The sequence below is a fragment of the Lissotriton vulgaris genome, chromosome 3_1 (assembly GCF_964263255.1).
Source record: "Lissotriton vulgaris chromosome 3_1, aLisVul1.2, whole genome shotgun sequence".
Taxonomy (NCBI): Eukaryota; Metazoa; Chordata; class Amphibia; order Caudata; family Salamandridae; genus Lissotriton; species Lissotriton vulgaris.
Genome location: NC_141689.1, coordinates 792222020 through 792236337, shown reverse-complemented (window position 1 = coordinate 792236337; position 14318 = coordinate 792222020). Strand labels below are relative to the sequence as shown.

The 14318-nt window shown below is 46.2% G+C and overlaps 1 protein-coding gene across 4 annotated transcripts in view; it reads right to left on the bottom strand.

Annotated features, from left to right (window-relative positions):
• GRAMD2B (GRAM domain containing 2B) overlaps positions 1–10735 on the bottom strand; it is a 463109-nt gene extending 452374 nt beyond the window's left edge. For 2 of the 4 annotated variants that reach the window (XM_086961100.1, XM_086961104.1), the window contains exon 1: positions 10477–10735. In XM_086961100.1, the coding sequence (XP_086817226.1) occupies positions 10477–10595 (119 nt within the window). In that variant the 5' untranslated portion in view covers positions 10596–10735. The remainder of the gene's footprint in view (positions 1–10476) is intronic. The other 2 variants (XM_086961099.1, XM_086961101.1) reach the window with 1 other exon arrangement.
• Between the last annotated feature and the right edge of the window lie 3583 nt (positions 10736–14318).

Here is a 14318-nt window from a genome sequence, read left to right as displayed (position 1 = left end):
GAAAACCCTTCTAGGGTTCTTTGGGAAGTGTGAAAAAGTTCCTCTTTTTGCAAGGTAATACCTGTTTTTGTGCTGACTGGTGTTGTTGGTATTTGAACTCTGCACCCAGGGGTACCGCTGTCTGGTGCTGAGTTGATATGCTCACACCCTTGGAAAAAGTGGCTAACTCCTAATTGGACTACTAAACCTTCCGGTAAGCTACAATATATGGTATAGGAAAATACACCAATGGTGTGGAAAAGTAAAATGTCACCTGTGGACTGCAGCACATGTTGTGCCATTCACAAGGCTGACAAAGAAAACATGTCTTCAGGCCTACCTGTGGGGCCTGACTCCTGAATCTTTTGAACTTGTGGGCAAACTTGGCAAAATGAGGCTTTTAGGCAGGACAGAAACCCACTATTAAATATTAATTAAGCCACCCCTATATAGGTCTTATAACTGCAAAGGTAGGGTGCCCGGTATTTAAAAGAGGCACATGCAAGAAGCTAGTGTTGGCATGTACCTACAGTGACTCCTCCAAATGCTGTTTTCACTGTGAAGGGCTACAGCTGTCCTATGAGAAAAAACTAAGTTCAGAAAAAAATCATAATTCTGCTATCTCTGATTGGAATAATCCGAACAATCATTTTTAATGTTTATTAAAAAATCCAATTTAGTTGTGAAGTCTGATCTTTAATAAATATTTAAGAAAGGTGACTTTTAAAAAATAAGACTTTGCCTGCTTGAACCTCTAGTAGACTAATTAACATTGGTATGCCAGCAACCGATCTTCCTGTTCTTCCTCATAATGAGGCGTGTAAAATGCTACTAGAACAGAACAAATGGCTCCTGCATTTTAGCAGGAAGAACTGAGTGAGAGGTATGTGACAAATAACAGCTCAGAAAGAGCAGCAGGAGAGGGTTCAGGAACTTCAAAAACTTGAAAGTAACCAGGGTGAAGCTGGCCTATTTATAGTAAAGTTTAAGGGGAGACCAGAGGAATATAAGCATTTTGTCCCCTGGGCTCTCTGTAGTCAGTTTAGCACCAGCCCAGAAGGAGCTGCTCTCAGAACCAGTTTTGTGTAGCTGAGGAGGAGGGAACTGCTCACACAATACACCCTTGTTGTCACACATGCCACCTCCAGGGGCAGAAAGGCTGTGCCATCTTGGATTTTCCTAAGAAAAGTGCACTGTTTGCAGGAAGATAAAAAAAGATGTGCTACAAATGTGAGAATGGTGCCCTTAAAAACATTTTTCTCATTGGTTTGGAAGTGTCCATAAGTCACCCCCACCAACTGTCTTGTAAATCCTACAAAAGTAGCACCTCCCTCCCAGCTCCTCAGACCACTCTCTGAAACTGTGGAAGAACAGACAGGGACTGTACCTGCTGTTTGAGACTTGAAGAGCTGGACCTGCTTTCACTTGTACCCAGGACTATGAAGTGGACTCAAATGGACCTGCTGTGTGGCTGCAGGGACACCACAAGCTGACTGAGTCTTTTTTCCTAAAGGGCTCAGCTGACCAGGATAAACCTGACCTGAACTGGACCCTGATGGTGGTCTCTACTGGACAAAGTCCTGCCTCTCAAGAGTTGGCCATGAGGTCCTGGGAGCATTTGGAGTGACCGACAGGAAATGCTACAAAAAACTCTGAAAAGATATGACTTAGAAACTTTTTGAACTTCTACAAGCTTTGAAGTGTCAGCAGGACTTCACAGTAAAAGTATCCAATTTCTAAGGGATTTCATCGAATACAAAGTCAGGCTTGCCTGCTTGAGGGTTTGAGCTTGATAAAAAGAGCCAAGTTCGAAGCTAGAAATAATGTTCAGCACAAAGGCGTGAAAAGTATTCACTCATCGCGAGGTCTTCAGCGGCCCCAAAAGTTTAATTTTTCCCACTTGGAGAATTTACAACCAAAACCAACTGCTTCAGTGGGACATCATCAAGTGGCTATCCGGCTTCAAGAGAACTTAGGCAGATACAGCTACAACTTTACCCCAATGGAGGATTTTGACTTCTACAGCAGAGACAAAGTCAGAAGGCAAATTCTTTGACTGAGACGAACCCACTTGCTGATCTGACCCAAACTCCATCACGTCTAGCCTAAAATAGTGCTGAGGTCCCGCTTAACTGTGATTACTGATTGGTGCTTTACTTTTTTTCTGCTCCTTTTTGCCTTAATTCTTTAAAAAAGTATATTTCTGGATCCTACTTTTTGCATTTGTATCTTCGTGGGGTCATTTTGTTCATGAAAGATCTCTTTATTTTTATACATTTGTTGTGTGCTTTTTATAGTGTTGATTTTGACTTTTTAAATGCTTTGTTACCGCCAACTATGTTACACATTTTTCTAAGTTAAGTCTGGGCTGAACCCAGGTTTAAATTACTGCAAGTGTCTTTTACCCTGACAAGTCAATGGCCTTATTCATTGTGATGAACTCATATCCACCTTGGTAGAACTGGGGGTCTCTAGTTGTCAGAGATAGGTATCACTGTCCAAATAGGGACTCTTGATTCTAGTCAGGGTAAGGAGGAAACACTCTTCAGATAGCCCCTGCTCAGCCCCTTGGTAGCTTGGCACGAGCAGTCAGGCTTATTGTAGGCAATGTGCAAAGTATTTGTACCAACAATAACAGTAACACAGTGAAAACACCACAAACTGACTCCACAACAGTTTAGAAAGATAAAGGTGCAAACTACACAAGACCAAAACAACAAAAATCCAACAAACACAGTTCAAGAATATGGTTCCAAAAGTGTTCTTAAGGTTGCGTTAAAATAATCCACAGTTGTGTCACGTTTTAGCCAACAGTACCTTTAGATGCAACAAAAGTTCCTAGTGAAAGCTGTAGCGTTGAAACGCAAGCGATGCGTCACTCCTGAGACCCTGGGAAGGCGATGCGACAACCCCACTGGACGTAGCTGGCGTGTTGCGGTGGCTCCGGTCTGTATGAGAAGGGATACGATACCTTCCGTGGATTCCAGTGCACAGGTTTCGGTGGAAGCGGCTTGCAAAAGGTACGATGCGACGATCTTCAGGGTGGCGACGATCTCCGGTGCAGCGACGATGCGCCGCTCAGCGTTGATCTTCTCCTCTCGCGGCCCCTCGAAGTGAAGGCTCTGCGACGACTCTCACAGCGACGTGATGCCGTCCGCAAGCAAGCGGTGCGATGATCTCACCCAGTGACGACAGGCTCTGCGACGATGCTCGTCGTCCCGCAAACGAAGGATGCAACGACTCTAGCAGCGGCAACAGGCGTTGCGACGATCTCGGCCTTCGTAGCGGCGGGAATTTCCTTGCACTGACGGGTATGCACTCTGCAAGCGAGCAATGCGTTAAAACTTGCAGAAAGTGGGGGGAGGAGCCAAGATGGCGACCTGATCGGACGTGTAGTCCCTCGGCTCCGGAGACCGTCTCCTTCTTTGTGACTATCCTGCCGGTGATCCTGTTTTTAAAAGGCACGCTGTGGAAGCCGATGTGCTCAGGCGGCCCGCGGTGAAATCCTGAGGCTTGCGATTCCTTGCAAGCGGGAGAAATGTCCGACTGAAGTTTGCGGCCCGCAGCGGACCCGAGACCGGGGCCTCGAGTGGACGCTGGGGCCGGATGCCAGGTGATCAACACCGGGCGTCAGAAGCTGCTTTGACCCGGTCGGACCATTTACATTAAACGCAGCCGAATTTGGAACGTGCGCCCCCTTGGACTGCAGGTACTGTGTTGGTTGTGCCTGGTGACTTATCCGCAGAGATTGCAGGAGTACAGATACCCACACCGCGACTGCGGACGAGCGCTTGAACACAGCCCCGCTAGCGGCGGGAGACTCCCGCTCTTTCTACCCCCTCAATATCGAGCGGGCGGCTTGCTTCAGGAACAATGTACACGGCCTCTTCTCGGACCTGCTTAATGCATTTCCTTGAGCTGTGAACCTGTGGCCCAATATCAGCACCCCTGCGCCACTCAAGGTGTTTCCAGTGGTGATCACGAAGCGCACAATGGAGGACAGCTTTGGAGAGCCTGTGCCATGGAGTGATAGCGGACGTGTGGCGCAAGACGACCTGACCGGAAGGGAGCATGGAACTGATCGGGGCTATGGAGACCTATTGGCGGCTATTGACTCCCTTCATTCCGAAGTGCTACACTCTGCAAGAATCCTGATCAACAAGGTAGACGATCTAATAAGTGCTCGTGGATGCTCTAAAATGGCCGCCTCGCCAGACTGTAGCGGTGTTCTTTGTTCCACGTCTGACCGCGACAAGATGGCGGCGTTGCGTAGCGGAGCTTGCCCAGCGACCCCAGACCCCGGGGTACCTCTTGCTACGGCTGATTATTGCCCTGGCCGAAGTGGAAAGCATGGCCTGCAATCACGGCGGGTGTTCTCTCCCAGCACCGTGTCTCCCTCTACCCGGAGATCGCTCCAGACGGGGCCTGACATTGAGACTTTCATCCTTGGACCGGTTTCGCTCTGTGCACAGGTGTGGTGTACTTTTGGCCCAGCTTGTTATCATTGGCCCTGTGTGTTCGGGACATGGTTGAGTGCTCCAGTCGATGTTCCCCGTTTGGACTATCGTACACTTTTCCCTGGACTCTTTGGGTTTCCGTGGTTAGCAGTGGTGGCGGAGAGAGAACGGGCCAGGGGTGAACATTTATTCTTATGGTTTGGGGGTCTCCCGTTGCTGACCTGGGCATGTGGGTGGTGTGTCGCTGCCTTTGACTGCGCTGTATGTTGATTTTGCATCTCCAATTTATCCTGATTGTCCTGCTTAATATCACCGGGCTTTTTACTCTGTGCTGCTGCTGAAGTTGCGGGATGGTGGGGCCGGGGGGCAGGTGGTGGGCTCCTCCCCACCTTTCTTTATTTACTGAGAGTTATAGATTAGGATTCTTTTCTTACTCTCTATATTTCGGGACTCCTTTTACTGGGCGACAGGCACACTGCTAGGGGGGTTAGGCCGTAGCCAGCTGCAGGGGTGCAGGGTGGGGGGTGGACAGGGGGTTTTTTTGTTTTTTCTTTTTGGTTCTATGGGCCTTCTATTCTTTTTCTTTTTCTTCTTTTCTGGGTTTAGACGTTCTATATGCGTGGTAGGCAACAAATCTGGCATTTTATTACGGTTTGTATTTGTCTATCCTGTTCCTACGATGCCGGAACCAACTCGTTGTTCTTCGATATCCTGCTCCTGTCTATCCTTCAGAAAAAATCTTCAAAAATTAGACCTCATTATTCCTGTCACATATCCTTTGCGCCTTTTCTGTTGAAATGTACTGTACTTGCTAGCCCTCGGGCTCATTGCTGGATTGTATGTGCGATTTTTGTCAATAAAGGTCTTCCAAAAAATTTTTTTTTTTAAAAAAACTTGCAGAAAGTCTTTAAAATCTTGGTTTCCAGCTTCCCAACACAGGTACAATTTCCAGAGGCACCACAACTGACCCAAGAACTCTAGAAAGGACAGAACTCTCTCAGCAGAGTTCAGGGAATCTGGGGGTGAAGCCCTTTTGTTCCAGGGAGCCAGCTCTTCTTTAGGCCCTTGGAGATTCCTTCAAGCAAGGGGACACAGCACACAGCAAAGTCCTTCCCCTCTGCTTGGCAGCAAAGCAACTGTAGGTCAGTTCAGCAAAGCAACAGCAGGACAGTCTTCCTTCATCAGTCTTCCAGCTTTCTCCTTGGCAGAGGTTCCTTCTTGATTCCAGGATGATATAATTTTCCGTAGTCTGGGGTCCTGTACTTATACCCCTAAAAGTCGTTGTTCCCTTTGTGCAGGAGGGCTCTGAGCCTGGTCTGAACCAGTTCTGGGTGTTCCTTGAGCACTTTGTTTTCCTGGCTTCTCCTTTCCTTTCAGAGAGAGGGGCAGGGTCGCCAGCCACCCAGCAGGAGGTGGAGCCAGCATTGTGGAAGGCAGGCACAGCCCTATTCAGGCCCAGGTGCTACCCCCTCCCACCACTCTAGATGCAGATGGAGCTATTCAGCCCAGGGATGGCCCACTCAGCCTCTGGCAGCCACCCAGCCCCTGTCACTCACAAACCAGACAGTCAATTCACAAACAGGCCAAGGCACACAGAAAGGTCAGACAAGACAACATCCACTTTCTAAAAGTGCTGTTCTCAAACACAGGATTTAAAAAAACACCTTTCCTAAAAGATGTGTTATTAAATTCTGAGTACAGGTATACCAGACTTTTATGTCCTACCTTGCTCCTATGGGAAGATATGCAGGTAACCACTGTAGCCAGCATTCCCCATGTTAGCCTATGGGCAAGATAGACCTACAATAGTGAAAAATTAAAAGGGCTGCAATTCACTACCAGAGCATGTCACCTGCACTAGTACATGCTCTACCTTTCATATACACTGCACCCTGCCCAAAGGGGTACCTTGGGCCTTCCATAGGGGTTTCCAATGTGTACAGAGAGTTAAGGGTTAGGCCTGGCCAGTGGGGACACTGACCAGGTGGACATGGCAGTTCACAGACTGCACACAGGCACTGCGGTGGCAGGCCCGAGACACCATTTTAGGGCTACTCATGTGGGTGGCACAATCAGTGCTGCAGGCCCACGAGTAGCATTTGATTCACCAGCCCTGGCACACCCAGTGCACTTTACTAGGGGCTTCTTGGTAATACAAATATACCAATCTTGGATAACCAATCACAATAACAATTTATACAGAGAGCATATGCACTTTAGCACTGTATCAGCAGTGGTAAAGTGCCAGAGTCCTATTGCCAACAACCACAGGTCAGGAAAAATAAGGGAGGAAGAAGCAAAAAGTTTGGGGATAACCCTGCAAAAAGGGCCATTTCCAACACACGTCAATTAATACCCTACTTTCTTATGGGGATATTTAATGATCCATTGGAATCCATTTGAAGATAGAATTAAAAGTACTATTCTGGTGCCTTTAAGTGATCGAGCAGCAAGAAAATCAAGGTCTCATTACAGACAATGTGCAAACAAATAATAATTCATTTGGCCCAAGGCTTCATTAGTGGGTGTAAAAGTCTACACATTCTGAGTCTGTGACTCATGATCTTGGAGTTAAACCAATGATATTTTCACACATCTAAGCTGAACATAGTTGTGCGAAAAAGTTTGCAAGCCAGAACCTCAATGTAAGTTTGAAAGCTATCTTATTTTAGAAGCACTATTGGGCGACTTCCATCCCTGTAGCATTCCTCGCCCCCTGCAGTCCACAGATTGTTTATGAAGCAAGCTCTAGAATGATCTATGATAACACATGGGCCTCTCCTACCGATCAGCACTAACCTGCATAGTCCTAATGGTACCCACCGGTTGCACAACCTTTGTGATGCTTTAGTCCATCACCACAAACGAGTGTGCACATTATTTGATGTCTTAATGTTCATTATTGATTTACTTTCTATTCATTGAGTACATTATTGTTCATAATTACACTTTTTGGCATCTCTGCCTTCCAATAGAATTCACATATGAGTACTTGGAATTAACAATTGCTACCCTCACTGTTAGTGTTCCTGGATCCTCACTGATGTCAGCATACAGGCGCTCAGCCTTTACTGATTACAGTTATACACTTTTGTGCTACACCTGCCTATTTCTCTTGGACACATCCCTTAGATGCGTACTTTATTGCAATACAACAATTAAACTGTATTGGAGATATAATAAAACATGCCAATAAAAACTATCAAAAACAAAAATGAAGCTGGCTCTAGAATGGAAAGAAAATTCTTCCAATGTAAAATCTTCTATAACGAGACATTACATGCATCAAACAAGGGAGCAATGGGTATAAGGCCTGACTGTGATAAACGTATGGCTGATTTTTCTGTTACCTAGGTGTATATTCAGACAGCATAATAATCAGTCTAAAAGAACAGGTATTCCATCCCTTGCAATACCTAATCCCATCAATGGAGTGTTCATTTTTAGTTTGCCAACAATTCATTACAAGCTAGGTGCACTTGTAAAAGAGCTAAAACAATAGAAACATGCATAAAATATAACAGCAAGGAAATATGACAAATATATTCCAATCATTGGTTAGAAGGCTGAAGGAAGGCAAGCAGGCCCAACTAACCATACCAGGCACTGAATGTGTCCTGCTGTGCTGGATGAGTGGGCCGGTTTTGTTGCTGGGCGCCAGGTATGCAGTGTGTCCTGCTTGCAGTGCTTTGGAGCTTTACAAACAAGCAATGCAAAACAAATGGTTTTAAAGCATGCCCAGTCAAACTATGCTTGCCGCAAAGCCTGTCTCCTGCAGGGTTGTCACAAGCAGCGGTGAGCTTCAGGGCACTAGGGTGAAGGTGATGAGGGGTCTGCTGTTGCTTGGGTCAAGCAGTCCAGTATATATATGATAGAGACTCTTCAAAATTTAAAACACTGTATTTCTTCATAATCTGAATATTGCAACACATTTAAGATTATTATAATAAAATATATCACTGCATTGAGCGACAATTGATATAAGTGATGCTCATCATGGACTTCAAAACATTCATGTCCTTTCACCACTGTCCCGACAACGATGCTTCTAGTAAACCAAGAGGTAAGACACTTCTCTTTTGTCCCTATATGTGTCCTAGGATGCTACTAAAGATGGAGTCACATTATAGTCTTTTGCATTTGTGCAACACACTCTTGAACTAATGTGTTTAAAGATGCTCTTAGGATTATGAAGGAAAAGGAGACAGTGTGAAAAGGAAGGCTAGGATGACACAATTTGATCAAGTGAAAACTGGGATTAATGTGAGGTTTTGTGGTTTCCAGTTGTGTAATTTGGCCACTGCACGGGTATATCTTTATCTCTCCCATTTTAAATCAAAGCTTAATGTTTTGTGTTTAATTCTGTTTGAAATACATCCAGAAAATGTATGTTTCACAAGGCTTCGTGATGGTACTGCTTGGGGAGAGTGGTGTTTTGAAGCAGAAGAACAATGGAAACCAAAACACACACCCTTGATAAGTACATTGAGGCTGTTTTCGCTGTATCGCTAAAAGTTGTTATTCGTTGTCCTCCAATCTTGAATGTATTCATCCACCCGCTCCTCAGCCATCCAACTTTGAATTCATTCATTGACAATGCAGTCATGTCTCCAATTTTCATCCATTCAATGACTGGGAAAGGTTGTATAATTAAAATGTGTTGTAAATGCACATTAATTGCAATTTTTTTCAAATATTTCTTGAGGAGAGAACCCCTGTAAAGTTCCCTTGCACTGGTCATGCTTGCACGCTGTGCTCGCTATGTGCAGTATGACCGACGGCTGGTCTGAGAATTGCCATGGCGGCTTTTGGTTCTCAGTCCGACTCTGAAGGCAAGTGAAGGTATTTTCTTAAATACAGTTACTAGATGACTCCATGTTATCAGGGATTACATGACATTCATTTTACTGTATTCTGTAACTTGGAGTCCTGATCACATAAATTGAACCAATTTGACTAGAGTACTATGTCACAGTGGTTTGTAAAAGAAAAAAGACATGGTTCAGTGCCCCCCAATGAAACGGAGTCAGAGTATGAAGTGCAGACAGCCCAGTTTGGAATCAAGAAGAGAAAACCCGCTGATCACTGTTTTCTCAGCTTTGCTTTCTGTAGAGCATGCATTAACCCTGCCAAAACCTCCAGTTAAGTGGATGTTAGACAGCCCATCTCCATCAAAACAGGCCCCCAGCTCTGCCCTGCTTCCATGCACATGCTCGTGTTAGGGGCCTTGGAGTGCCACTAGTGAGGAGACAGCTTAAACATAATCCGGTGCTTTAAACACCCAATAAAGTTTCAGAATGGAGAATATGGTGGAAAATCAAGGTGCAACGGTGGTCCTGAAACTGCACTGCAAGAGGGCAAATAAATCACACACAGAGATCAGGCCTTATACATGTGGTAATTATAATGGGAAAGGTGACAATGTGCACTCTATAATCTAAACCCTTAAAAACGTGTGTTCAAAAACTCATTATCAAAACATTGTGGGGCTTCCTAGTGCATGCCACTGGTTTCTATTGAATTCTTGGTGATAGGAATAAATGGATGTTTCCACTTCACCCTTTCTGAAACAGATATGAACAGTCATTGAACACAAAACTTGACCAGTTGAAGTTCTCACTGCAAATGAACTGCCTCGTCGTGGGGCGACGAGCCCCAACCTGTCAGGAGGCCCCCATTTAGCCCAAGTTCAATGAAGATATGTGAGATATGAAGCTGTGGGTGGGGGCTTCTCGTTTTATAGAGGGGGCCATCACTTTGCGTTACGCCACTGCCTGTAATCATAAAGCTGGCCACCGCAGGCTGTAGCTCCCCCATCCCCCTAGTCTCCCCTGAGCTGTGCGTGTAGAGACGGATTAGATGTACTGACCTTGGGTTTGTCTATAAAAGTAAAAAGCAGTCAAATGCGGTTGTACAAAAACTCTTCAAAGTTGTTCGATTTTGTCTCTTCGTCGCCCCTCGAATCTTAGCCTTTAAGGGACTGCTGTTATTGCGTTGTCTGACATGCAATTATCAATGTAACGACAATTCGAGGACTTACCTCAGGAAGACAGACCCGTTGCTGTCTGCGGGGCTGGGCTGGGCTTCATCGCAGGGGCTCAGTCCGGGGGCCTGCTGCTCGTCAAGGAACACCGAGTCATCGGAAGACAACCTGCTCATTATTTGTTCTCAGAAGCCAGAATTGTTGCTTATTTATGGAAAAGAATGAAACTGAAAAGCACACAGCAAGCTCGCTCCGCAAAGGCCTGAATTGTAGACCAACTGTTTGCTCTCAAAGACTGGAATATACTGTTCCCGGAAATATGCTGCTGGCCGGGCTCCAGGTCGGACTATGTTTTTATCAGTCAATGAGTAACATATTATTACGAGTTTGTGACAAAGCGAGGAATTTTTTCGTGGCTGCCTATTATTCTCAACGTTCTGTCACAGCAGAGGTTTTTCGAGGTATGTGTTCGGAATTTATTAAACTACGTATGATGAATGTGTTTTTTCAGTCAAATAAATAATCCTCGTTTGGAGCACTTTGCCGCTGCGCATTCACACATTGAGGCTGGCGAGCGATAGGGAGAGGTGGCGAATGTCAATATTGGATGTGGTATCAGGCCGCCTGCCTTTTTACAAGTCTGGCGGCAATAAAGTACAGTACTTAAACACGAAGCTTATTTTGTGTTTAAAATACTTACTATAGGGAGGCATCGATGCATATAGAACTGTGGCAGGTCTACTTGCAAGTGGACATCACCTGTACTGTCCCGTGGAAAATAGTCCTTTTTAGGTCTCGCCTGTCGATGCGCATGCGCATCGAGCAAGGCGAGAGTATTGGCACTTATCCACTCTTTATCCACACTGCAAGGAATCGTGGCGATTCCTTGCAGTGCACGAGAAATTTAAGCTCAATGCGCATGCGCATTGAGCTTAAATGCGCGTGCACATGCCCCCAGCCGCCTGCCTTGCCTACTCTCTCTCACAGCCTCCCCCAGCTCCGCCCCCTCACTACTTGATTGCACGGCCGCTAGGCCGTGCCTCCCCTACTCTCCTCCCCCCTCCTCCTCTCCTCCCCTGCCTGCCTGCCGCTAGGCCGTGCCTCCCCTACTCTCCTCTCCCCTCCTCCTCCTACTCTCCTCCCCTGCCTGCCTGCCGTGTCGCACCTCTCCCCTCTCCGCCCCCTCCCCTGCCCGCCGTGTTACTGTGAAAGGCTTGTTGTTTAACCCAAGTGTGCATATAATCCAGATATCTTCCAATAGAAATCGGTGCTCCTTTTATGGGAAGGATGTTTTTGCGTCTTGTTTTTGGAAAAGCATGTTATTTAAAAAAAAAAAGGTAAAAGAACATTGGTGGTAGTTAGATACATCTGAGCCAGCGGGGTCTCTTTTCTTTCTGATTTGAATGGTTGTTTCTCTCATTATCTGCGAACCTAAGACGAGCCGAACATGTATAAATAAACCGGTTCCACAATGGATGTTTTTTTAAAGCAAAGATTGCACACAGCGCAAGAACCGTTGAGAAAGAAAAGCGCGAGGCAAATTCCCAGCAGGCTGCTCCTGTTCTCTCTCTCCGCCCTCCCCTTTCTGAGAAGCCGTGGAGTTTTTTTAATGCAGCTTGCTCGCTCGCTCGCTCCCTTCCCTCCGCTCCCCTCCCCCGCACGTAGGCTCTTGGAGAAAGGAGGGGAAAAAAAGCTCCCAGCCTGACTCGAAAATCAGCCTCGTTTCCTCAGAAACCGCAGCTGCTGCTAGAGCAGAAAACACGTCAGGCTGGCCCTCCAACGTACACAGATGTGCCTTTGTAACTCCACATAAATGCTGGGAAAGGATTGCGCGTTGGAGCAAAAAAAAAAAAAAACTCCCATGCAGGAAGAGGCGAATGTTTCGTGCAGGCTATGTTTTTACCCTCGATGGCGCCTTCCTTCGCCCCTCCCCTGACCTTGTGTAACAGTTACTTTTGAGCTTTAAAGTTGTATTTATTGTTGGTGACTGAAAGGATTTAGACTTGAGGAAGAAAAGGCATTCCGATTTGCAGTGAATAACAGTCCGCTTTTAAGTTTTTTACTTTCGTTTTTTTAGGTTTTCAAAGACCGAGGTAAAATGTCAAGCTGTGTTTACATGGGAACCTTTTTATTTTGCTCTAGGCTAACTTCAAAGTGTGAGCGTTTATAGGAAAGAGGAATGCAGTATACTTGCTCCAAAGAGCCTGCTTGTGCCTTTTAAAAAAAAAAAAAAACCTCACTCACCCTCAACCCCTCACCCTCACTCACCCTCACTCACCCTCACCCACCCTCAACCCCTCACCCTCAACCCCTCACCCTCACTCTCACTCACCCTCACTCACTCACCCTCACTCACCCTCACTCACTCACCCTCACTCACCCTCACTCACCCTCACTCACCCTCACTCACCCTCACCCACCCTCACTCACCCTCAACCCCTCACCCTCACTCTCACTCACCCTCACTCACTCACCCTCACTCACCCTCACTCACTCACCCTCACTCACCCTCACTCACCCTCACTCACCCTCACTCACCCTCACTCACCCTCACTCACCCTCACTCACCCTCACTCACCCCCTCACCCTCACCCTCACTCACCCTCACCCTCACTCACCCTCACCCTCACTCACCCTCACTCACCCGCACTCACCCTCACCCTCACTCACCCTCACTCACCCTCACTCACCCTCACTCACCCTCACCCACTCTCACCCTCACTCACACTCACCCTCACTCACCCTCACTCACCCTCACTCACCCTCACTCACCCTCACCCTCACTCACCCTCAACCCCTCACCCTCACACAGTGCAATAGGTCTCGGAGCATTTGAGTTAGAGCTTTTAGAAATGTTTATGGCTTTTTTTTTTAATTCTTTAGCATTGGCTACAGGAAACAAAAATGCTAAAGATTTACAAAAAAACCCATAAACAATTCTAAAAGCACTAACTCTAATGCTGCGAGACCTATTGCATTTCCAATGCTTGTTATTAGAATACAGCGCAATAGGATGCTCAACGAGTACACTTAATCCACTTAAACACGAGCTGTGGAACGGGGAAGGGCAGAGAGAACAAAGGTGCAGGGAGGATGCCGAGGCCTACAACCTTTAGGTATAAGCACACATTCACATGCGTCACTGTGTCTCACGCATGACCACAGTGCTCCGGTGAGGTATTTATCATGGCTCCTATCTATGGAGAAAGGTATTCCACAAATGTAAAATCTGGAGACTCTAAACTCGGCTGCGGACATACACATTGCTGCCGCACACGCAGTCCTGCATTACTCTCTATAGCTTTTGACATTTGCAGTATCCTGTCTGGGTTTAAAAGCTTTTGTAGAGTTCATAGTATTCCACTGTGTCACATACATGATCTTATCTCAGTGTTGCTGCTATAAAGACATTCCTGAGATTGCAGCTACCTTTCAGTTGAAGGACACGCTAGTGCACAAACTGTGAGGGAGGGCTAAACGTTCATGGTCTGGGACTACTGGCCACCCCCGCCTTAATACACAGACTACATTACTTAATTCAACCAGTCAACACATGAGTCTTTGGAAGGCAGGGGGTCAGGGACCCCCTGGCCGTATTTATTAAAATATGAAACAAAATAAAAAATTTTAATAAAATAAAACCTTTATACAATTATTAAATGCACACTTCAGAACATTAGATTAACATCCATTTTGACATGGTATGATGGGCTAACCTTAACAAGTAGCTAGTACAGCGTGGTTCCTAACCAAATCTAACATCCTGAAAAATAACTGTGCATTCTAATAATTAAGTCGTACGGCAAGGTCGCTAACCGGTGTCAGATCCTTTTATAGCTACGCTCTCACGTTCGAGATGCGCATGCGCAACCCAGGGCACGTTTCACCCACGTGCGCGC